The 23,888-nt window shown below is 37.4% G+C and overlaps 1 protein-coding gene across 1 annotated transcript in view; it reads right to left on the bottom strand.

Annotated features, from left to right (window-relative positions):
• Positions 1–22,972, bottom strand: part of Nox3 (NADPH oxidase 3) — an 88,703-nt gene extending 65,731 nt beyond the window's left edge. Inside the window, exon 1 of the mRNA XM_021237957.2 lies at positions 22,883–22,972. Coding sequence (XP_021093616.2) covers positions 22,883–22,972 — 90 coding nt within the window. The remainder of the gene's footprint in view (positions 1–22,882) is intronic.
• Between the last annotated feature and the right edge of the window lie 916 nt (positions 22,973–23,888).

Below are 23,888 nucleotides of genomic sequence, written 5' to 3'. Positions count from 1 at the left end.
CTATCATGTCTTATACCACACACTAAAGCACAGTTTAGTCCAGGTGTTAGATTCTTCATAGATGTACTCAGTTTTTATAATAAGGCACCATGTTGCTCTCATTATTCCTTAATTTACCTGGTGAGAGTTCAGAGATGCATATCATACCAAAAAGTTCTGCCTCAGTTTTTATTTCATTAAAGACATCTGTAAAGATAAAAATTTTTAATCAAGACTGAGTTGTTTCCAAAGAACTAGGGACAAGTTAATAGGGTTTTATTTAGGGAGGAAAGAAATTGAACAAAGTCTACTAAAATTATAGGAATTCTTAGAATTTGATCTATTTTTATCTAATTGTTTTCATTGCTAATTAGTAGTGTCCATTTTATTTCTCAGAATTATCTTAGAACAAAAAGAAATGACATTTGCCTCATTTGTTTCCAAGGTGCTGTCTTTCTAATGAAATGAGTATACTCATGGGCTCTTCCATTCCACCACAAACGATGATGATGTGGGATTTTATTTTTCCCTTGTACAGCTCACAAATAACAATCCTTCTGTAATGAAAAAGGTAGGGGGGAAACAGAACAAATACAGTTACAGAGGTAACTATATACATGAATATACTGCTTGTATACATGAATGTGAACTCTCTACAAACCATGCTACTTTCCTGAACTGGATTTACTCCATTATATTTTTAGTTCTTTTTAGTTTCTTAGTTAATCAGTTCACCCAATAAAGAAACACTTTGATCCTCAAGGGCAAGATTGGTCACCTTAGTGGCTTTCTGCTGCTGCGTACTAAAATCTAGGTTCCCTGTAGATATAGCAGAATTCATAATGTATACAAATAGCATTGGCAAATTATCTTCTCTAAGTCTTAATCATGTTCTTGCCTTTTCCTAAGTGTTAAGATAAAAAGAAATTAGAAAAATAGAAAAAATGCAAATATGCAAACTCAAATCCTTACCTGATTATTTTGAGGAGCATTTATTATGATAATTATGTGATTATATTGGGTAAATATTATGTGGAAAACTTTCATTTTTAAAGGAAAAGCAGGATAAAAGAAAAAAATTAAGAAAATGTATACAAGCCAGGAAAGGTGGCTCACTCCAGAAATCCCAGCACTCTGAGACATTGAGGCAGGAGGATTGCAAATTCAAGGCCAGCCTGGCCAAGTTAGTGACTTAGAGAAACCTGCTTCAAAATAAAAAATAAAAAAGGGCTAGGAATATAGTTTAGTGTGTAGGTTCCATCCCCAGGACCACCACAACCAAAAGCATATACATAAAATTATGCCTAACTTTAAAATAAAATGTAATGAAGTTTCTCCAATATCCTAAATTTTGCTGAATTAAGTGTATAATGATTTTATTTATTTTTTATCTTACATATGCTGGGATAGTACTGTTAAGAACTTCTCTGTTTTCTCCAATAAGCTCTTAATATCATTCCAAAATGGCTGTGTCCCAAAATTAGTTCATACCACTCAGTTGAAGCTTCCTTTCCTCCCTCACCTGTGCCACAGTGCTTTCCATTTATCCCACTCTCAGAATGTCAAATGAATACTTGTTGAGAGCAATTGAATGCATAACAGTATAACAAAGTGGGGATTTGAGGTCTGGCTTCTGTCACTTGGAAGCTTACGATGTGCTTGTGCATGTGTGCACATGCACAAGGTGGGCATTTCAAGGATCACTTAAAGGTGGGCATTTCAAGGATCACTTAAAGGCGAGAACATCCTAAGTGGTAAAGGCTGAACCCCAGAGTCTCTGAGAGACCTCTCCAACCCATATAGTCTGGTATGCTGAGCTCAAAACTTCTGCATTTTGTTAGCTTCCAATCCTACTCCGTCATCTTCCTCATTTCTTAAATACATTTACAACACAATTCTTTTTTTCCCTTTATCAAGTCACTAAAACTCTTTTTTTTGCTTTTGCTTAAATTCTTTTATTGGTACATTTTAGGTACACAATACATTTACATTTATCATTGGGTACTTGTACCTGTACATGATGCACCTTGGTTCTTATTTTTTCCCCATTCCCTGTGCTCCCTTCACCCGCTCCATCCTTGCCTATTTATAAAGACTTTGTTTCCATTTTTTCCTTTCCTCATAATTTTTCCTTTCCCTTCTTTCCTTTCCCCTTCCCCTCCCAATTCCCCTATGCCTTTGGACCTTTTCTTCCTATTTCAAATTATCAATTATTCATTTTAATAATTTTAATCCTTATTTACACTTTCAGTTTCTCATGCTAGAGAAACTGTTCGGTATTTACACGTGTGTCCTATTTATTTCACTTAAGATTATGGCCTCAATATGCATCCATTTAGCTATAAATGTCTCTAGTTTCTTGTTCTTTATGGCTGAGTAGAACTCCATTTTATAAAACCCCCCCACATCTTCTTTATCCAGTTTCCAATTGATGGGCATTTGAGCTGTTTCCAAGCTTTAGCTATTACAAACTGTGCCGCTATAAACAAGGGTGTACATATATTGCTGTGGTATGATTCTTTTAATTCTTTTGGGAAGATACCCAGCAGGGGAATAGCTGGGTCAAATGGGACTTCCAGTCCTAGTTCTTTGAGGTATCCCCATATTGATTTCCACAGTGGTTGCATCAGTCTGCACACCCACCAACAATGGAGAAGGGTTCCTTTCTCCCACACCCCTGCCAGCATTTGTTATTGGTTAGTTTCTTGATAGCAGCCATTCTTTCTTGAGAGAAGTGGAATCTCAGTGTTGTTTTCATCTGTATCTCTTGAAGGACCAGTGATGTTGAACGTTTTTTCATTTATTTATTTGCTGGTTTTACTTGTTTGAGAAATATCTGTTCATTTCAGATGTGCATTTTTGAATCAGGTTTTTATATTTGGGGGGTCTGATTTTTTTGAGTTCTTTATGTATTCTAGTTAGTAGCCCTTTGTCTGAGTTACAGCTGCTAAAATATTTTTCCCATATTGTAGTTTGTTTCTTAGCTCTGTTGGTGGTTTCTCTTGCAGTGCAGAAGCTTTTTAATAAGATAAGATCCCAGTTGTTGATTCTTTGTACTAGTTCCCGTGCTACTGAGGTTTTGTTCATAAAGTCTTTTCCTGGGCCAATATCTTCAAGAGTTCTACCTAACTTATCTTCCAGCAAGTCACTAAAACTCTTTTTGAAGTCATTTGGACTTCCTGGGTTACCTGAAGATCCCAGGTCTGAAGAAAGCAGAATGACTTAATTCATCACTTCTTTTTCCAAACTAAGTGGTACAGTTGAAAGGCTCCTGTTTTACCAGTCTAACTTTTATGCTTAGATATCCGGTGAAAGCTAGGATTATCATGCTCTTTAAATGTTACATATTGTGCCCAACACACATTAGAAGTTAGTTAATGTTAAATAATAAATACAGAACCTCCTCCATTTCTCAGCTTCTCAGCAAATAAGACAATGCTGTACAAATCTTTATGCAGATGCAGTGGCGGGGATTTTAAAGCTGTCTGTGGCTTTCATTAAAGTTTAAAAGAAAAAGGGAAGTTTTCCTTTCTAGGTGGTGAATCATTTAACTTCTGAGTTCAGGGAAATTTAAAGTCTAAGAAGGCTAGTGTAGAAATCCCTTCTTTGCATATTCAAGCTGTTCATCTCTCAAAAGTCAAAGTGGATGCCAGAATTCCATAGATTTCATTTTTCAAGATGAACATTCATATTTGAACATATTTCAAGCCAGATGGTTTACAGTTCATGTATTTGTTGGCATTTTCCTGCCACAACAACTAAATATTGAAGACACATATTTGTGATGAGGAGAGCACTTCCAACCATCCTTTCCTGCTGCTCTTTCATGCTGTGTGCTCAGTCATCCCCCAGCCAGTCTCCATTACACGCTGCTGGGAAGCTCTACAGAATCAAACCATGAATTACACTCATTTGATTTAATAGACAGGGTGTAGGTGAAATAATATAAAACAACCTTCTTACAAATAAATATTTCTTGTAACAGTCATGAATTTCCTGGTAGCAAATATGAAAGCAAATGAACATCTATTGAAAGATCCTGTTTTCACAATCCTTTTAGACAAGCTGGAAAGTTTACTTTTAATCTTTCTACTGCTTTGTAAGGAAGTTGCCAAACTGTGGGTCTGTTTGATCAGAGTTCAGAAAAGAACAGGAATGCCAGACAAAGCTGTAGTATTTTAAAAAAGTAATATCATGAGATATGAAAATATCAGCCAGAAAAAGCCTTGCATATTTGTACTGAAGGATGCCAATGTCACTCAGCAGGCTAACTGATACCTCTCTTTCAGGATGAAAGTATTTGTTATTCATTTGACATCTTGTGTACAGTTTGTTACTATTCTGCCCAACTATCAACAGTTCTGTTACTAGCATTTTAAAGATTCATCTTATTGACAAAGAGTCATTAGGAAGCTGCATCAAAACAATGCACATTTTAAAAAATCAGCAAAAAATAATAGAGCTATCATCATAATCATCACCTAATGATACAGGACATGTACAGACAAAGAGATTCAGCACTAGTTTTTTAGAGAGAGTCTGTAAAGCCTCACAGTTTGAATAAATACTGCCTAGATCTTGGTTTTCAAGAACCAAGGGCAACTTTAGGGATCACATAGTACCATTTTCTCATATTACAAAGGAGAAAACAGAATGCAAGAATGTTAAAGGACTGGGTTAATGTCATATTGCTGGCTAGTGGAGAAATGAGACTAGAGCTGGCAATTTCATTATATCACCACTACACCTCTGTTTTCTATCTTTGTACTTTGTAGTGGACATGGATGAAAGAATTAGCAAAAAGCATGTCCTGTGAGCTCACTCAGGAGCCTGGATCATGCTCTAGGGAGGATGTTCCTAGTCTCCAAAAGCCTATGAAGTGTATACATTTAGAGGGCCTTTCAGGTACCAGGCATTTCATATGCTGTAATTTTTACCTCTTGCAGACTGGTAAGGAAAGTATGATAAGCCATGTTTTATAAGAAAAGAGAATGTGAAGAGTCAAAGATGCTGAGGAACTCTACTAAGATATAGTGAATAAAGAGTCCAGCTGAGTTGCAAGCTGATGGTACTGAGCTGCTCAGTCCTGTGGTCTGCTGCCTGGCCATGTCACTTTTAAGACAGGTGCACAGATACTTGATGACAAACGCTGATGACAACTTTCCTGATCTGCATGAATGCATCTGTTTTGATTGGTGTCCAGGGCTAGAGGCATTTTATGGTGGCCTGGGTGATTAACTTGAACCAATAAAGAAAAAAATGTTATTCAGAATAACTGGAACTATTAAGCTATGTTTCAGTACCACAAAATGTGAGGATCAGTTATCAAGTGCTATTCGGCCATCCCTTGCTGACAGCATAATTCTTGAGAGGACGTAGATTTAATGTCAAATGTTGGAAAAGTTGTACTTAAAATGTGAATTTTCCCAAAGGAAGAATATGATTTCATTGGACAATTAAGGTGAAGAAATGCGTTGTTCTTGTTCAATAAATTAAAGCTAACATTTATTTTTCCACTCTCATATTTCTGACCATGCAATTGGCTAAAAGGAGAGAAAAAAGAGTAATCGCTCGGAACACATATTAGAGTGCCTTTTTAGACAATAAAAGCTTCAACAAGAACAGTAAACTCCAGTAAGTAGAGTATGTTGGAATTTGTATACATTGGTATAGCACTGCTTTTGATGTCTGGTTCTTCTCCCTCTCTCTCCATATGGTACTGATCTCCAGCCAGTTTCAAGTGTCATTGGAATCTGCAGGTGCTACAAAAGCTATCATTCCTATAGTTGCAGCTCTTCTATTTTTCAGTTCAAAATCTGTTTTGGGAGATAAGGCCTATGGATTCCACAGGTGAGGCATCATGGAGGCACATCATTTAATTAATTGATGCTGGTTGTGATTAAAACAAGTTTGGAATTCTGAGGCCAGTCTAGAAAGCTGAAGTTGATGCTGAGGTCTGGAGTCTGAATTCCACCAGGCAGCTGACTGGAGGCTCAGACAGGGCTCCTCACTTCAGGCTGTAGGAGAATTCTTTCTAATTGGAAAACCTAAGCCTTAGCTCTTAAGGCCTTTAACTGAGGGGTGAGACTCACCTACATTTTGGAGAGTATCCTGCTTTGCATAAAGTGTAGTGATTTAAATGTCACCTGTACCTAAAGAAATATTTCAGGTTACCTGGTACACCAAACAACTGTGTGTTAGATGAGGTGACAGGTGAAATGAACAATCATATGACTCATACGCACAATCCCCTTCAAGAATCAGTTCAAATATGACCTCTTTTATAAAATTCTTACTCTTGAAGTAACTTTGGCCTTGTGTGGAAGGTACTAAAGAGAGGTGTGGTACTGCAGGGGTCCATTACTGATCTGTGGCCCATTAGGAACCGGGCTGCACAGGTGAGTGGCAGGTGAACAAATGAAACTTCATTGTATTAACATCCTCTCCCCATTGCTCACATTCATTACCACGGGAGCTCCACCTCCTGTCAGATCAGCAGCAGCATTAAATTCCCATAGGAGCAGGAACTCTCTTGTGAATTTCGAGTATGCATGTGAGGGATCTGGGTTTCAAGCTCCTTTGAATTATCCCCAAATCATACCTCTCCCACCCTGCCCATCTGTCCATGAAAAAATTGTGTTCTATGACATCAGTCCCTCGTGCCAAAGGATTGGGGACCACTGTGGTAGTGCAAGGAATGGCATTGCCACCAGGGAGCATCAGTATGCTCAGCTTAGGCCCAGGGATAAGGAGGATAATAATGTTCCTCTCCTTTTTTTTCTTTGTTTTTTTGTTTTTTTGGTAACAGGGATCGAACTCAGGACCTTGCGCTTGTAAGGCAGGCTGCGGAACCACTGAGCTAAATCCCTGGCCCCAGGAGGATAATAATGTTGATGATTTGAAGTTTAATTCTTAAGAGTATCGCCTCAATGTGCATCCATTTAGCTATAAATGTCTCTAATTTGTCATTTTTTATGGCTGAGTAGTACTCCATTTTATTAAAAAACCACATTTTCTTTATCCAGTCTCCAGTTGATGGGCAATTGGACTGCTTCCAAGTTTTAGCTATTACAAATTGTGCTGCTATGAACATGGGTGCACATATATCACTATGGTATGATTCTTTTAATTCTTTGGGGAAGATCCCCAGCAGGGGAATAGCTGGGTCAAATGGGACTTCCAGTCCTAGCTCTTTGAGGTATCTCCATATTGATTTCCATAGTGGTTGCACCAGTCTACACTCCTACCAGAAGTGGAGCAGGGTTCCTCTTTCCCCACAGCCCTGCCAGCATTTGTTATTGGTTGATTTCATGATAGCAGCCATTCTTTCTGGAGTGAGGTGGAATCTCAGCGTTGTTTTCATTTGGATCTCTTGAATTACTGGTGATGTTGAACATTTTTTCATGTGTTCATTTGGTATTTCTACTTCTTTGAGAAATGTCTGTTCATTTCAGATGCCCATTTTTGGATTGGGTCTTTAAATTTGGGAGGTCTGATTTTTTTAAGTTCTTTATAAATTCTAGATAGTAGACTTTTGTCTGAGGAACAGCAGGTGAAAATTTTTTTCCCACATTGTGGGTTTTCTCTTCACACTGTTGGTGGTTTCTTTTGCTGTGCAGAAGCTTTTTAATAAGACAAGATCCCACTTGTTGATTGTTTGTGCTAGTTCACATGCAACTGAGGTTTTGTTCATAAAATCTTTTCCAACACCAATGTCTTCAAGAGTTCTACCTAACCTTTGTTCTAGCTGGTTCAGCGTTTCTATTTTAATATTTAGATCTTTAATCCATTTCTATTTTAGTTTAGTGCATGGTGAGAGATACAGGTCTAGTTTTAATCTTTGGCAAGTTGAAACCCATTTTTTCCAGCACCATTTATTAAAGAGGCTATCTTTCCTCCACTGAGGGTGTTTGGTTCCTTTATTGAAGATGAGATGGCTGAGTGTGTCTGGTGTTGTTTCTGCATCTTCTAATCTGTTCCACTGGTCCTCAGGTCTGTTTCTTTGCCAGTACCGTGCTGTTTTATCACAGTAGCTTTGTAGTATAGTTTCAAGTTGGGGGTTGTGATACCCCCTGCCATGTCTCTGTTACCTAGAATTGCTTTTGCTATTCTGGATCTCTTCTTGTTCCAAATGAATTTTTGGATTGTTTTCTCATCCCTTGAGGCTTTGATAGAGAATTCCTTCTATGCCTTTCATTTTAAAATTTTTTTATTAGTGCATGTTTGCAATACATAATACAGTGAACCCTCAAGTTATGACTGGCCTCAAATACAAACAACTTTGGTTAATTAGGTTAATGGAAGATTCATCTGACTCTTGTTATCTATAGCATGTACCCAGGTAAACATTCATATCTCAGCTCTATTGACTTACAACTGACTTGAGTTACAACCAGCCCTTGGAAACTGATTGCATTTGCAAGTCAAGGGTCCACTGTAATTAGATACTTGTGAGGAGTTGGTACTTGTACATAATATATCTTAATTATTTTTTACATCTCTTTCCCCTCCTCTCTCTCCTTCCTCCTTCTATCTCTTGATCCCTTTCCCATCTGAGAAAGATCTATCTCCCTACTTCCTATTATCTGTCTTATATTTATATTTTGGGTTTCTCATATAAGAGAAACCATGCAATATTTAATCTTAGGTGTCTGATTTATTTCACTTACATTACAGCCTCAAGATGCATCCCTTTTCCTATAAATTACTTGTTTATCTTCTTTAATCAGAATAGTAATCCATTGTGTATATATGCCACATTTTCTTTATCTATTCATCTATTCATGGAAATGTAGGCTGCTTCCAAGATTTAGATAGTATGAATTGTGCTGCTACAAACATGGGTATGCATATATCACATATATGATGTCTTTAATTCTTTTGAGAAGATACCTAGAAGTGGACTAGCTGGGCCAAATAGAATTTCTATTTTTAGCTTTTTGAGGAATCTCCATGCTATTTTAGTAGTTGTACTAGTTTATTTCCCACCAATAATGTAGCAGGGTTTCTTTTTACTTACAGCCTCACCAGCATTTGTTATTTGATTTCTTGATGATAGTCAAGAAATAGTCTTTGTTTAAGAGTAAGAGTCTCAGTGCTGCTTTAATTTTTGTTTCTCTAATGACCAGCAATGTTGAACATTTCTTCATGTATTTATTGGCCATTTGTACTTCTTCTGTGAAGTGTGTATTTATTGCACTTGCCTTTTTAGATTGGGTCTTTTCTTTTGGAGGGTTCTAAACTTTTTTGAGTTCTTTATATATTCTAGGTGTTAGGCCTCAGTCTGAGGAATAGCTGGCATGTTACTCAGCTTTCTGTTTGTGATAAAATATCTGAGGCAATCAGTTTAGGAATAGAAAACGCTAACTTTGACTCATGGTTTCAGAATTTCCAGTCCATGGTTGCTTGGACACATCACTTTAGAGCTGTGGTGATACAATACATCCTTGTGAGACCATATTGTAGAAGATGGCTGTTCACCTCAAAGCAGTCTGGAGAGAGAGAGGGAGAGGGAGAGGGAGAGGGAGAAGGAGAGGGAGAGGGAGAGGGAGAGGGAGAGGGAGAGGAAGAGAGAGAGAGGATATTTAGGCTCTCTTCAATGACCTGACTTGTTTCACCAGGCTCCACCTCCTAAAGGTTCTGCAACCTTCCAGTAGTACCCAGGCACATGACCAAGTCTTTAGTGTACTAGTCTTTGTCTTCACATGACCTGCTTTTCTTTGTGTGTTTTTGTGTCTTCTCCTTTTTTATTTTGTCATTATGCAGAAGGATGCCTTAATACAGGATGCTCTCAAAGATCCTTGTTCCAAATAGGGTTACATTCTGAAGTTCCCAGTGGATATATCTTTGGGGGCTATAATTCAGCCCACAACAGTCTCGTAGGAAAAATATTATGTCTGGACCTGGACCTGCATTCAGAGATCATAGGCTCAGATCCCAGTTAAGAGGGTCCAGGCTGCCTGCTGCAGACCAGCTAACTGCTGATGATTTCATCTGAAGGGGGCAGTCCCTGCTTAACTCCAGAAGGAATGGGGACCAGTATTTTTCATTTCAATTTTTGAAGGAAAGGTAGATTTCCAGAAATTTATATGGATTTGCCTTACTTTTCAATGTGGAAACAAATTCAATTTAAAACAAGTGTAAGTTTATGAGCCCAAGAAACATCTTTTGGCTGGAAATGTCTCATGGACCCCCAGTTTGGGACTACTAGTGTAGGAAATGATAAGGCCTATAAAAGCATGAAACAGAGATGGCCCTGGACTGCTATTGCACAAGATGATCTGGGAGTCAATGTGGAGGATGGAGTGGGGAGAGTGTAGCTGAAAGCCTGGGAGCAAAGAGGAAGTTCAGTGCAAAGACCCCGAGAGGAGACATGAAAGTTAATGGCAGTCCCTAACACATTGCTGAGCCCCATGTGGATGCTCACTGAATGCAAACATGACTTAAGGGAAATTTAGAAATTCTGCAACATGAGACAGTAAAATTTATGGAGGCAAATATTTTTCCTATGGAACTATTTCAAATATCAAAGAGCATTTTTTCTTTCAAGAACTAGATCTATCAACTACTACTCTGCTTTCATTTTCAAATGAATATAACCACATACGTAACTAATTAAATTAATACAGCTTATTATGACAAAAATAATTTCTTTTAACTTTGTGGACAGCATCAGATTTTATATTAAGCTGCTAATACTCATAACTCTATGATTTCAAAATCAGCCAAGCTTGAAAAATTATTGTCTCTGACATTCCCAATGATCAAAGCAACCCCAATTATAATATTATATTAACCAAGCTAAAAAATAGTATTACAATTTCTAACCTTTCTGAACTGTAATTAGTCATCTAACTCTGTATCCAAATTTATTTCATGTATTTGTATAGTTAATTAATTATGATTTATTTTAAAAGTACTCCATTTGTAAAACTTGTCTTCTTAGCTTGCAAATCAAATTGTTGAGGTATAAATTCAATTTTTAAGTATCTCCTTTAAATTATATTAAGATATATTTAAGACATATAAAAAGAAAGTATACAAAAGATATAATTCTCTCTCTTTAAAGAAAATTTAGAGTTTAAGAAGAGATGAGGACTAAGTCTGAGGAACCTGGTGGTAACCTAAATGCAAAGGCATGTGGAAAGACAGGAAGTTTCTTTCAGAACAAAAGGCTAAATGATGAACTGATAAACTAGTGTTCCTACAGGGTGCTTGATATACCCTCAGAAGAAAAAAAGCTTTCAAACTTGTATGATAAATGCTTTAAAGGGTGCACATATGCATCAGTTAAAGTCTTATCATTTACCATTTGTAAAGCATCCCCATTGGGTCACTGAAAGATTAAGTATCATGCTCAGGGCCAAAATATGACAGAACAGAGATGACACATTTAAAAATATCTTTCAGATTTCTCCCGCCACTCCCAGTCCAGAGGAAAGGGCTTTTGGGTTGCCTTCTGTCCTGCCACTCCTGGCTCAGAGGAAGGGGGTTCCAGGCCACCATCCCTACCACTGCTCCCGGCCCCTGACCCATCTCTCCCAGATCAGAGGAGGTGAGCCACGTGGGCACCAACAGCACCCCCCTTGCCCCCCAGTTGAAATGAGAAAACAAGTAAATAAGTCTTGAAACCAGACTTCCAGATCACCTACAGCAACTCCAAAGGGAAATGAGATGGAACACTCTGATACTCAACCACCTGAACCCAATGAACTGGCAACAAAAGGAGATCTGGAAAAAATGAAATCAGAAATAATTTCTCAGATAACAGGAGAAATTGTGCCCCTAGTGCAAGACATGATTAATAAATCTAGAGAGGAGCTGAGGAACATGATGGAATCTCAACATAGGAAACAAATGGAATCCATAAAACAGATGCAAAGAGATTTCCAGGACATGAAAAACTCCATTGAAAGTCTACACAGCAGAATGAGCCCATGTGAGGACAGAATTTCAGACATAGAAGATAAGATTGCAATTAATGACCAGGAAAAGAAACATTGCTTCAAAATTATCAGGGAACATGAGAAATCAATCCAGCAGCTGCTAGATGATGCAAAGAAAAATAACATAAGACTGATTGGAATCAATGAAGAAACAGGAGTGCAAATGACATAAAAAATCTCTTCACAGAAGTAATGGCAGAAAACTTCCCAATCAGGGGAAAAGAACTTGACATACAGATAAGTGAGGCATATAGGACTCCAAATAGCCTTGATCAAAACAAATCTAAACATAGGCATATAATTGTTAAGATTCCAGAAACACAACAGAAGAACAAAGTTCTCCAAGCAGTCAGAGAAAAGAAACAAATCACATACAAAGGAAAGCCCAACAGAATCACAGCAGACTTCTCAACACAAACCATCAAGGCAAGAAGAGCTTGGAGTGACATATTCCAAGCCCTAAAAGAAAACAACCTCCAACCCAGATTGATGTACCCTGCAAAACTATCTTTCAAAATGGATGGAGAAATAAGATACTTTCATGACAAAGAGCACCTTAGGAACTTCGTGAATACCAAACCAGCACTCCAAAGAATTTTACACAATAGCCTGGGAACAGACATTGAGGATCACAACCCCAGGAAGCAAAGCAGAATGAACCCATCTGGCATGACAAGAAATTAAATGTAAAGGGGGAGAACCCAACAAAAAGAAAAAGTCATGGCAATGACAAGTCAATACATTTCAGTTATAACCATCAACATTAATGGTCTCAATTCACCAATCAAAAGAAATAGACTGGCAGAATGGGTCAAGAAGCAAAATCCAACAATATGCTGCATACAAGAAACACTTAATTCAAAAGGAAACTCATAGACTGAAAGTTAAAGGGTGGAAAACAATACTGCATGTGACAGGAACCTGAAAAAAAGCAGGAGTAGCTATCCTCTTGGCAGATCAAGTAGATTTCAAACCAACACTGATTAAGAGAGATGAAGAAGGACACTACATTCTTGTAAAGGGAAGAATCCAAGAGGAAGGGATGACAATCATAAATATCTATGCACCAAACACTAGTGCACCCAACTATATAAAACAAATACTAACAGACATGAAAAGTCATATATGCACTAATACAATTGTAGTGGGGGACCTCAACACCCCACTGTCACAAATAGATAGATCAACTAGACTAAAAATAACTAATGAAATACTAGAACTTAATCGAACTCTTGAACAAATGAATTTAACAGATATTTACAGAGTCTTCCACCCCACAAAATCAGAATACACATTCTTCTCAGCTGCACATGGGTCATTCTCAAAAATAGACCACATACTCACACATAGAACATGTTTAAGGAAGTGCAAAGGAATTGAAGTTATCCCCTGTATATTATCAGACCATAGTGTGATAAAATTGGAGATCCATAGCAAAAGAAACTCAAAAAATTTCATAAACACGTGGAAATTGAACAACACACTTCTGAATAACCCATGGGTCACAGAGGAAATTAAAGAAGAAATCAGAGAGTTCCTTCAATTAAATGACAATGACAATACAATATATTGGAATCTATGGGACACAATAAAAGCAGTCTTACGAGGGAAATTCCTAGCAGTGAATACGCATATTAGGAAAACAGAACGAGCCCAATTAAACAACCTGATGCTGAACCTCAGGCTTCTAGAAGAAGAAGAGCAGGACAACCCCAAAGCTCATACAAGGGAGGAAATTATAAAGATCAGAGGAGAAATCAATGCAATGGAGACTAAGAGAACGATACAAAAAATCAATGAAGCCAAGAGTTGGTTCTTTGAAAGAATCAACAAAATAGACAAACCTTTAGCCAACCTTGTCAGAAAAAGGAAAGAAAAGGCCGAAATCCATGCAATTAGAAATGAAAAGGGTGAAATGACAACAGACCCAGCAGAAATCCAGAGGATCATCAATACCTACTTCCAGAAACTATACGCCAATAAGATGGACAACACAGAAGAAATGGACAGATTCCTAGATACATATGAATTACCGAAGTTGAATGAAGAAGACCTAAAAATTCTGAACAACCCAATATCAACCAATGAAATTGAAAATGTCATTGAATACTTATCAACTAAGAAAAGCCCAGGCCCTGATGGCTTCACTGCTGAATTCTACAAGACATTTAGAGAGGAACTGCTGCCACTACTGTTTAAACTCTTCAATGAAATTGAAAGGGAAGCAATACTCCCAAATTCATTCCTGGAAGCAAGCATCACCTTGATCCCCAAAGCAGAGAAAGACCCAACTGAAAAAGAGAACTATAGGCCAATCTCACTAATGAACATAGATGCAAAAATCCTTAATAAGATACTGGCAAATAGAATGCAGAAGATCATCAAGAAGATCATACACCCTGATCAAGTGGGATTCATCCCAGGGATGCAGGGATGGTTCAATATACAAAAATCAATCAGTGTAATACAGTACATCAATAGAGCCAAGGACAAAAACCATATGATTCTCTCCATAGATGCAGAAAAAGCATTTGACGAAATCCAACCTGCATTGATGATAAAAACCCTACAAAAAATTGGAATAGATGGTCTCTACTCAAACTGATAAAAGCCATCTATGAAAAACCAACAGCCAATATCATACTAAATGGTCAAAAACTGAAATCCTTCACACTAAAATCAGGAACAAGACAAGGATGTCCACTGTCACCACTCTTGTTCAATATAGTTTTGGAAACTTTAGCCACGACAATTAGACAAGAGAAAGAAATAAAAGGAATAAAGATAGGTAATGAAGAAGTCAAATTGTCATTATTTGCAGATGACCTGATACTCGATATAGAAGACCCCAAGAACTCCACCAAAAGTCTTCTAGAATTAATAACCAAATTCAGTCAAGTAGCTGCTGACAAGGTCAACACACAAAAATCAATAGCTTTCCTCTACACCAATGACAGACTCACTGAGAGAGAAATAGGGCAAATAATTCCTTTCACAATAGCATCCAAAAAACTGAAATACCTAGGAATCATCCTAATGAAAGAAATCAAAGACCTCTTCTCTGAAAACTATAGCACTCTGAAAAGAGAGATTGAAGATGATATCAGAAAATGGACAGACATCTCCTGCTCCTGGATAGGAAGGATTACTATAGTGAAAATGGCCATACTTCCGAAACTGCTATATAGATTCAGTGCAATTCCAATTGAGATCCCAGCAGCATACTTCATGGACCTTGAGAAAACAATCCAAAAATTCATTTGGAGTAAGAAGAGACTTAGAATAGCAAAAGCATGTGGTATCACAATCCCCAACCTGCAACTATACGACAAAGCTACTGTGACAAAAGCAGCATGATACTGGCAAGGAAACAGACCTGAGGACCAGTGGAACAGATCAGAAGATGCAGAAACAATGCCAGACACACTTAACCATCTCATCTTTGATAAAGGAACCAAACACCCTCAGTGGAGGAAAGACAGCCTCTTTAATAAATGGTGCTGGAAAAATTGGGTTTCAACTTGTCAAAGATTAAAACTAGACCTATATCTCTCACCATGCACTAAACTAAAATAGAAATGGATTAAAGATCTAAATATTAAAATAGAAACTCTGAACCAGCTGGAACAGAGGTTAGGCAGAACTCTTGAAGACATTGGTGTTGGAAAAGATTGTATGAACAAAACCTCAGTTGCCTGTGAACTAGCACAAACAGTCAACAAATGGGATCTCTTCTTATTAAAAGGCTTCGGCACAGCCAGAGAAACCACCAGCAGTGTGAAGAGACAACCCACAATGTGGAAAAAAATCTTCACCTGCTTTTCCTCAGACAAAGGTCTACTATCTTGAATCTATAAAGAATTTAAAAAGATCAGACCTCCCAAATTTAAAGACCCAATCCGAAAATGGGCATCTGAAATGAGCAGACATTTCTCAGACAAAAAAGTAGAAATAGCAAATTAATACATGAAAAAATGTTGAACATCACTGGTCATTCGAGAGATGCAAATGAAAACAATGCTGAGATTCCACCTCACTCCAGAAAGAATGGCTGCTATCATGAAATCAACCAATAACAGGTGCTGGTGGGGCTGTGGGGACAAGGAACCCTGCCCCACTTCTGGTGGGAGTGTAGACTGTTATAAGCACCGTGGGAATCAGTATGGAAATACCTCAAAGAACTAGGACTGGAAGTCCCATTTGACCCTGCTATTCCCCTGCTGGGGATCTTCCCCAAAGAATTAAAAGAATCATACCACAGTGATATATGTGCATCCATGTTCATAGCAGCACAGTTTGTAATAGCTAAAACTAGGAAACAGCCCAAATGCCCATCAACTGCAGACTGGATAAGGAAAATGTGGTTTTTACAAATTAAAATGGAGTACTACTCAGCCATAAAAAATGAGAAATTAGAGACATTTATATCTAAGTAGATGCACATTGAGGTGATACTCTTAAGTGAAATAAATAAGATACATGTATAAATACCAAATAGTTTCTCTGATGTGAGAAACTGAAAGTGTAAATAAGGACTAAAATGTATAATAGGTCATGTGAAATAGGAAGAAAAGGGGCAAAGGGGAAGGAAGTGGGAGGGGTTGGTGAGAGGAAAGAAGGGAATGGAATTAATATGAGAAAATGGAAAAATAGTAACAAAACCTTTGTAAATAAGGAGGACTGGAGGGGTTGAAGGGAGGGCTGGGCAAGGGTGAAAAATAAGAACCAAGAGAGATTATGTAAAGGTGCAGATTTCCGATGTTGAATGTCATTATATTGTATACCTAAAATGTACCAATGATTAGAATGAATAATCGATAATGCAAAGTAGGAAGAAAAGGTTCAAAGGGGTAGGAGTAGTGGGAGGGGCAGGGGAAAGGAAAGAAGGGAAAGGAAAAATGATGAGAAATGGAAAAAATGGAAATAAAGTCTTTGTAAATAGGGAAGGGTGGAGGTGGTGAAGGGAGGGCTAGGAATGGGGAAAAAATAAGAACCAAGATGCATCATGTAAAGGTACAAGTTCCCAATGAGAAATGTAATTGTGTTGTATACCTACAATGTACCAATAAAAGAATTTAAGAAAAAAAAATATCTTTGAGATGATAACCAGAAATTATACAGAATCTAGATTGACATGAACTCAAGGTTCTAGGTGAGGACTTTGATAATTATTCAGATGCTTATAATTACCAAAATACCTGAACGACAACATCTAGATTTTGCCTATCCTTTTGGCTTTTTGTGGACATATCTGTGGAAGTTTACTTTTTGAAGCTTCTGACACGTGCATATAGCTCTATTGGTATCTACTGTACATAGTCATGCTGCTATAATTTTTTTTAAATTGTATTTTATTGCTACATTTTAGGTATACAAGATAATGACAATCATCATTGGAAAGTTTGCACATTTACATAATCCCTCTTGGTTCATATTTTATCCTCCTTCCCCTGTCCTCCCTTCAACCCCTCCATCCCTTCCTGTTTACAAAGAATTTGTTTCCATTTTTTCATTTTCTCATACTAATTCCGTTCCCTTCTTTCCTTTCACCTACCCCTCTCACTTCCCCTTCCCTTTGTCCCTTTTCTCCTATTTCACATTATCTATTATACGTTTTAGTTCTTATTTACACTTTCAGTTTCTCACACTAGAGAAACTATTTGGTATTTATACATGTGTATCCTATTTATTTCACTTAAGAGTACTGCTGCAATGTTCATCCATTTAGCAATAAATGTCTCTAATTTCTCATTTTTTATGGCTGAGTAGTACTCCATTTTATAATAAACCACATTTTCTTTATCCAGTCTGCAGTTGATGGGCATTTGAGCTGTTTTCAAGTTTTAGCTATTACAAACTGTGCTGCTATGAACATGGGTGCACATCTATCACTGTGGTATGATTCTTTTAATTCTTTTGAGAGGATACCCAGCAGGGGAATAGCTGGGTCAAATGGGATTTCCAACCTTAGTTCTTTGAGGTATCTCCATACTGATTTCCACAGTGGTTGCACCAGTCTATACTCCCACCAGCAGTGGAGCAGTGGAGAAAAAGTGTTCCTCTTTCCCCACAGCCCCGCCAGCATTTGTTATTGGTTGATTTCTTGTTAGCAGCCATTCTTTCTGGGGTGAGGTGGAATCTCAATGTTGTTTTCATTAGCATCTCTCGAATGACCAGTGATGTTGAACATTTTTTGATATGGTCACTTGGTATTTCTACTTCTTTGTCTGAGAAATGTCTGTCCATTGCAGATGTCCATTTTTTGGATTGGGTCTTTAAATTTGGGAGGTCTGATTTTTTAAAGTTCTTTGTAGCTTCTAGTTTGTAGACCTTTGTCTGAGGGACAGCTAGTGATAATTTTTTCCCCCATTGTGGGTTGTGTCTTCACACTGTTGGTGGTTTGTTTTCATGTGCAGAAGCTTTTTAATAAGAAGAGATCCCACTGGTTGATTCTTTGTGCTAGTTCATGGGCAACTGAGGTTTTGTTCATACAATCTTTTCCTATACCAATGTCTTCAAGAGTTCTTCCTAAACTCTCTTCCAGCCTGTTTAGTGTTTCTGCTTTAATATTTAGATCTTTAATCCATTTAGATTTTGGTTTAGTGCATGGTGAGCAATATATGTCTAGTTTTAGTCTTTGGCAAGTTGAAACCCAATTTGTGCAGCACCATTTATTAAAGAGGCTATCTTTCCTCCATTGAGGTGTTTGGCTCCTTTGTCAAAGATGAGGTGGCTGAGTGTGTCTGGAGTTGTTTCAGCATTTTCTAATCTGTTCCACTGGTCCTCAGGTATGTTTCTTTGCCAGTACCATGCTGTTTTTATCATGGTAGCTTTGTAGTATAGTTTCAAGTTGGGGGTAGTAATACCCCCTGCTATGTCTCTGTTACCTAGAATTGCTTTTGCTATTCTAGGTCTCTTCTTGTTCCCAATGAATTTTTGGATTGTTTTCTCAAGGTCCATGAAGTATGCTGCTGGTATTTCAATTGGGATTGCATTGAATCTATACAGCAGTTTTGGAAGTACGACAATTTTCACTATGTTGATTCTTCCTACCCAAGAGCAGGAGATGTCTGTCCATTTTCTGATTATGATCTTTAATCTCTCTTTTCAGAGGGCTATAGTTTTCAGAGAAGAGGTCTTTGATTTCTTTTGTTAGGTTGATTTCTAGGTATTTCAGGTTTTTGGATGCTATTTTGAAAGGAATTGTTTGTCCTATTTCTCTTTCAATGAGTCTGTCATTCGTGTAGAGGAAAGCTATTGATTTTTGTGTGTTGACCTTGTATCCAGCTACTTTACTGAATTTGATTATTAAGTCTAGAAGTCTTTTGGTGGAGTTCTTGGGGTCTTTTATATAGAGTATCATATCATCTGCAAATAATGACAATTTGACTTCTTCATTTCCTATCTCTATTCCTTTTATTTCTTTCTCTTGTCTAATTGCCGTGGCTAATGTTTCCAAAACTATATTGAACAGGAGTGGTGATAGTGGATATCCTTGTCTTGTTCCTGATTTTAGTGTGAAGGATTTCAGTTTTTGACCATTTAGTATGATATTGACTGCTGTTTTTCCATAAATGACTTTTATCAGATTGAGGTAGAGATCGCCTATTCCAATTTTTGTAGGATTTTTATCATAAATGCATGTTGGATTTTGTGGAATGCTTTTTCTGCATCTATTGAGATGATCATATGGCTTTTGTCCTTGGCTCTATTGATATAGTATATTACATTGATTGATTTGTGTATGTGGAATCATCCCTGCATCCCTGGAATCATCCCTGCATCCCTGGGATGAATCCCACTTGGTCAGAGTGTATGATCTTCTTGATGATCTTCTGCATTCTATTTGCCGGTGTCTTATTAGGAATTTTTGTATCTATGTTCATTAGTGAGATTGGCCTTTAGTTCTCCTTTTCCATTGGGTCTTTCTCTGCTTTGGGGATTAAGGTGATGCTTGCTTCCAGGGATGAATTTGAGAGTATTGCTTCCCTTTCAATTTCATTGAAGAGTTTCAACAGTAGTGGCAGAAGTTCCTCTCTAAATATCTTGTAGATTTCAGCAGTGAAGCCATCAGAACCTGGGCTTTTCTTAGTTGGTAAGTTTTTAATTACATTTTCAATTTCATTGACTGACATTGGGTTGTTTAGAATTCTTAGGTCTTCTTCATTCAACTTTGGTAATTCATATGTATCTAGGAATCTGTCCATTTCTTCTGTGTTTTCCATCTTTTTGGCATATAGGTTCTGGAAGTAGGTATTGATGATCCTCTGGATTTCTGCTGGATCCATTCTAATTTCATCCTTTTCATTCCTAACTGCATAGATTTGGGCCTTTTCTTTCCTTTTTATGATAAGGTTGGTGAAGGGTTTGTCAATTTTGTTGATTCTTTTGAACAACCAACTCTTGGCTTCACTGATATTTTGTCTCATTCTCTTAGTCTCCATTGCATTGATTTCTGCTCTGATCTTTATAATTTCCTTCCTTGTATGAGCTTTGGGATGTCCTGCTCTTCTTTTTATACAAGCTTGAGGTTCAACATCAGGTTGCTTAATTGTGCTTGCTCTGTTTTCCTAATATGGGTATTCATTGCTATGAATTTCCCTCGTAAGACTGCTTTCATTGTGTCCCATGGATTCTGATATGTTGTATTGTCATTGTCATTTAATTGAAGGAACTGTGTGATTTCTTCTTTAATTTCCTCTGTGACCCGTTGGTTATTCAGAAGTGTGCTGTTCAATTTCCATGTGTTTATGAAATTCTTGTGGTTTCTTTTGCTATTGTTCTCCAATTTCATTGCACTATGGTCTGATGATATACAGGGGATAACTTCAATTCCTTTGCACTTAACTAAATATTTTCTATGAGCGAGTATGTGGTCTATTTTAAAGAACAACCCCCTTTTCAGTATGCAGCTGAAAAGATTGTATATTGTGATTTTGTGGAGTGGAACACTTTGTAAACATTTGTTAAATTTATTTGTTCAAGAGTTCGATGGAGTTCTAGTATTTCATTGCTTGTTTTTTTCTAGTTGATCTACTTGTGACAGAGGGGTGCTGTGGTCCCCCATTACTATTGTATTAGTGCTTATATGATTTTTCATGTCCATTAGTATTTGTTTTATATAGTTGGGTGCACTAGTGTTTGGTGCATAGATATTTATGATTGTCATCTTTTCCTCTTGGATTGTTCCCTTTACAAGAATGTAGTGTCCTTCTTTGTCTCTCTTAATCAGTGTTGGTTTGAATTCCACTTGGTTTGCAAAGAGGATAGCTATTCCTGCTTTTTTTTGGTTCCTGTCACATGGAGTATTGTTTTCCACCCTTTAACTTTCAGTCTATGAGTTTCTTTTTGAATGAAGTGTCTTTCTTGTATGCAGCCTATTGTTGGATCTTGCTTCTTGAGCCATTTGGCAGTCTATTTGTTTTGATTGGTCAGTTGAGACCATTAACATTGATTGTTATAACTGATATGTATTGACTTATCATTGTCATCACTTTTTCTTTTTGTTGGATTCTCCCACTTTGCTTTTAATTTCTTGTTGTGCCCACTGGATTCATTCTGCTTTGCTTCCTAGGGTTGTGATCCTCATTGTCTTTTCCTAGGATTTTGTCTAAAATTTTTTGGAGTGCTGGTTTGGTATTCACGAAATTCCTAAGGTGCTCTTTGTTATGAAAGAATCTTATTTCTCCATCAACTTTGAAAGATAGTTTTGCAGGGTACATCAATCTGGATTGGAGGCTGTTTTCCTTTTGGGCTTCCAATATGTCACTCCAAGCTCTTCTTGCCTTGAGGGTTTGCATTGAGAAGTCTGCTGTGATTCTGTTGGGCTTTCCTTTGTATGTGATTTGTTTCTTTTCTCTAACTGCTTGTAGAATTTTGTTCTTCTGTTGAGTTTCTGGAATCTTAAGAATTATATGCCCATGTGTACATTTTTTTTGATCATCTCTATTTGGAGTCATATATTCCTCACTTATCTGTATGTCAAGTTCTTTTCCCCTGCTTGGGAAGTTCTCTGCCATTATTTCTGTGAAAAGATTTTTTTATGTCATCAGCACTTTCTCCTGTTTGTTCGTTGACTCTAGTCAGTTTTATGTTATGCTTTTTTTGCATCGTCTAGCAGTTGGTGGATTGATTTCTTGTGGTCCTTTGTAATTTTAAAGCAATTTTTCTTTTCCTGGTCATTAATTGCAAACTTTTCTTCTGTATCTGAAATTCTGTCCTCACATTGGCTCATTCTGCTGTTTAGACTTTCAATGGAGTTTTTAATCTCCTGGAAATCTATTTGCATCTGTTTTATGGATTCCATTTGTTTCCTATGTTGGGATTCCATCATGTTTCTCAGCTCCTCTATTTTTTTAATCTGTTTCCTCTAGATTTATTAATCATGTCTTGGACTATGAGCACAATCTCTGCTGTTAGGTGAGAAATTACTTCTGATTTCGTTTTTTCGAGATCCTCTTTTGATGCTAGTTCAGGGAGTCTAGGTGGTTGAGTGTCAGAGTGTTCCAACTCGTTTCCCTTTGGGGTTTCTCTAGGTGATCTTCAATTCTGATTCTGAGGCTTGTTTACATGTCTTCTCATTTTGAAGGGGAGTGGGGGTGGGGATTTGTTGCTGGCATCTGCACAGCTCAACCCTTCTATTCTGGGAGCAGTGGTAGGTGGGCCCAGAAGCCTCCTACTCAGCACCTAATATTTTTAAATATTAAGAAATACATAACTAGGTTTATGACAAAAATGGGAGACTCCAGGAACCTAAATGAAGAAGGAGCACAGAACAATAGTGGTGTGGCAAGGGTGTAGGGTGCCCTGCAATAGAAATCCACTTTAGGCTCTGGAGTTTAAAGCTATCCCAGGCATACTCAAGAGAAGGTACTGGCTTTGCTGCTTTGATTAGTCAGTTTTTTGTTGCTAATAACATGGTACACAGACTGGGTAAGTTTTAATGAAAAGAGACTTACTTTGGTTCCCAATTCTGGAGGTCCAAGGTCAAGGGGCTGTACCAGGTGATAGCCTTCTTTCTGGCAAAGTCCCCAGGCAACACCAGACATCATGTGGTAAGAGACATGCACATGCCTGCTTGTGTATATATCTCTTCTGGTCTCCCTCTTTTTATAAACTCACCAGGATTCAATCCTGAAGGCTTTACCCTGACAAACTTATCTAATCCTAAACATTTCTCAGAGGCTCTACAGTTTAACACCACAGTCATATTAACTTTCTGCCTTCTTCATTCTTCATGATGATGTTTAAATTTCAACACTCATACCATATCCAAACCATAGCATTGCCTAATGGAAGAAGTTGGGCAAACCCTGCCCTCTATGTTAATAGAAACAGAAATATTTTTACTTGTAAATTTGGAAACAGCAGTTAATTTTTATTATGAAAGGAAAGGGAATCACTTTGAGAGTTGGAACTCTAAATTTATGCTGAAAGTTGATGAATCATGGAGGCACAAATGAATCTAAAACTAGTTCATAACTAGTGAAACTTTTTATGATCTTGGCAGAGGCACTGGTGAATGTAGCTAAGGAGGTATGCCTCTGCTATTGGATTTCTCTTAAGACTGAAAGGTGACCTTACATACAGAAGTTTTAATGCATATAACATTCAGTACAAAGCATGACAATCCACAAATAGGAACTTGGATAACTACCATCTAAACAACTGGAAATAATAAAGCAATAACTACACAGAGAGGAAATATCCCCAGTTATTTTCTAAAAAGAATTTGCTTATATTTTGAGATATATATTTGTAGGACAAAAAGAGTCAAGACATGCTTTTAGAAGTAGTATTAGTCTCAGTGCTTTGTGTGTTAGAAGAAAAAGAAAGTGAATATTTTATATTGGTGTCATTGAGAACCAAAGTTTTCTTTCTTTCTTTCTTTTTTTTTTTTTGGTACTGGGGATTGAACTTGGGGCCTTGTGCTTTTGAGGCAGGTGTTGGAACCACTGAGCTAAA

This window comes from Heterocephalus glaber, unplaced genomic scaffold (genome assembly GCF_053883595.1).
Source record: "Heterocephalus glaber isolate CG9 unplaced genomic scaffold, H.glaber_assembly_v1.0 deba00001593, whole genome shotgun sequence".
NCBI lineage: Eukaryota > Metazoa > Chordata > Mammalia > Rodentia > Bathyergidae > Heterocephalus > Heterocephalus glaber.
Note: the sequence above shows the minus strand (reverse complement) of the source record. Positions and strands in the feature narration are given on the sequence as shown.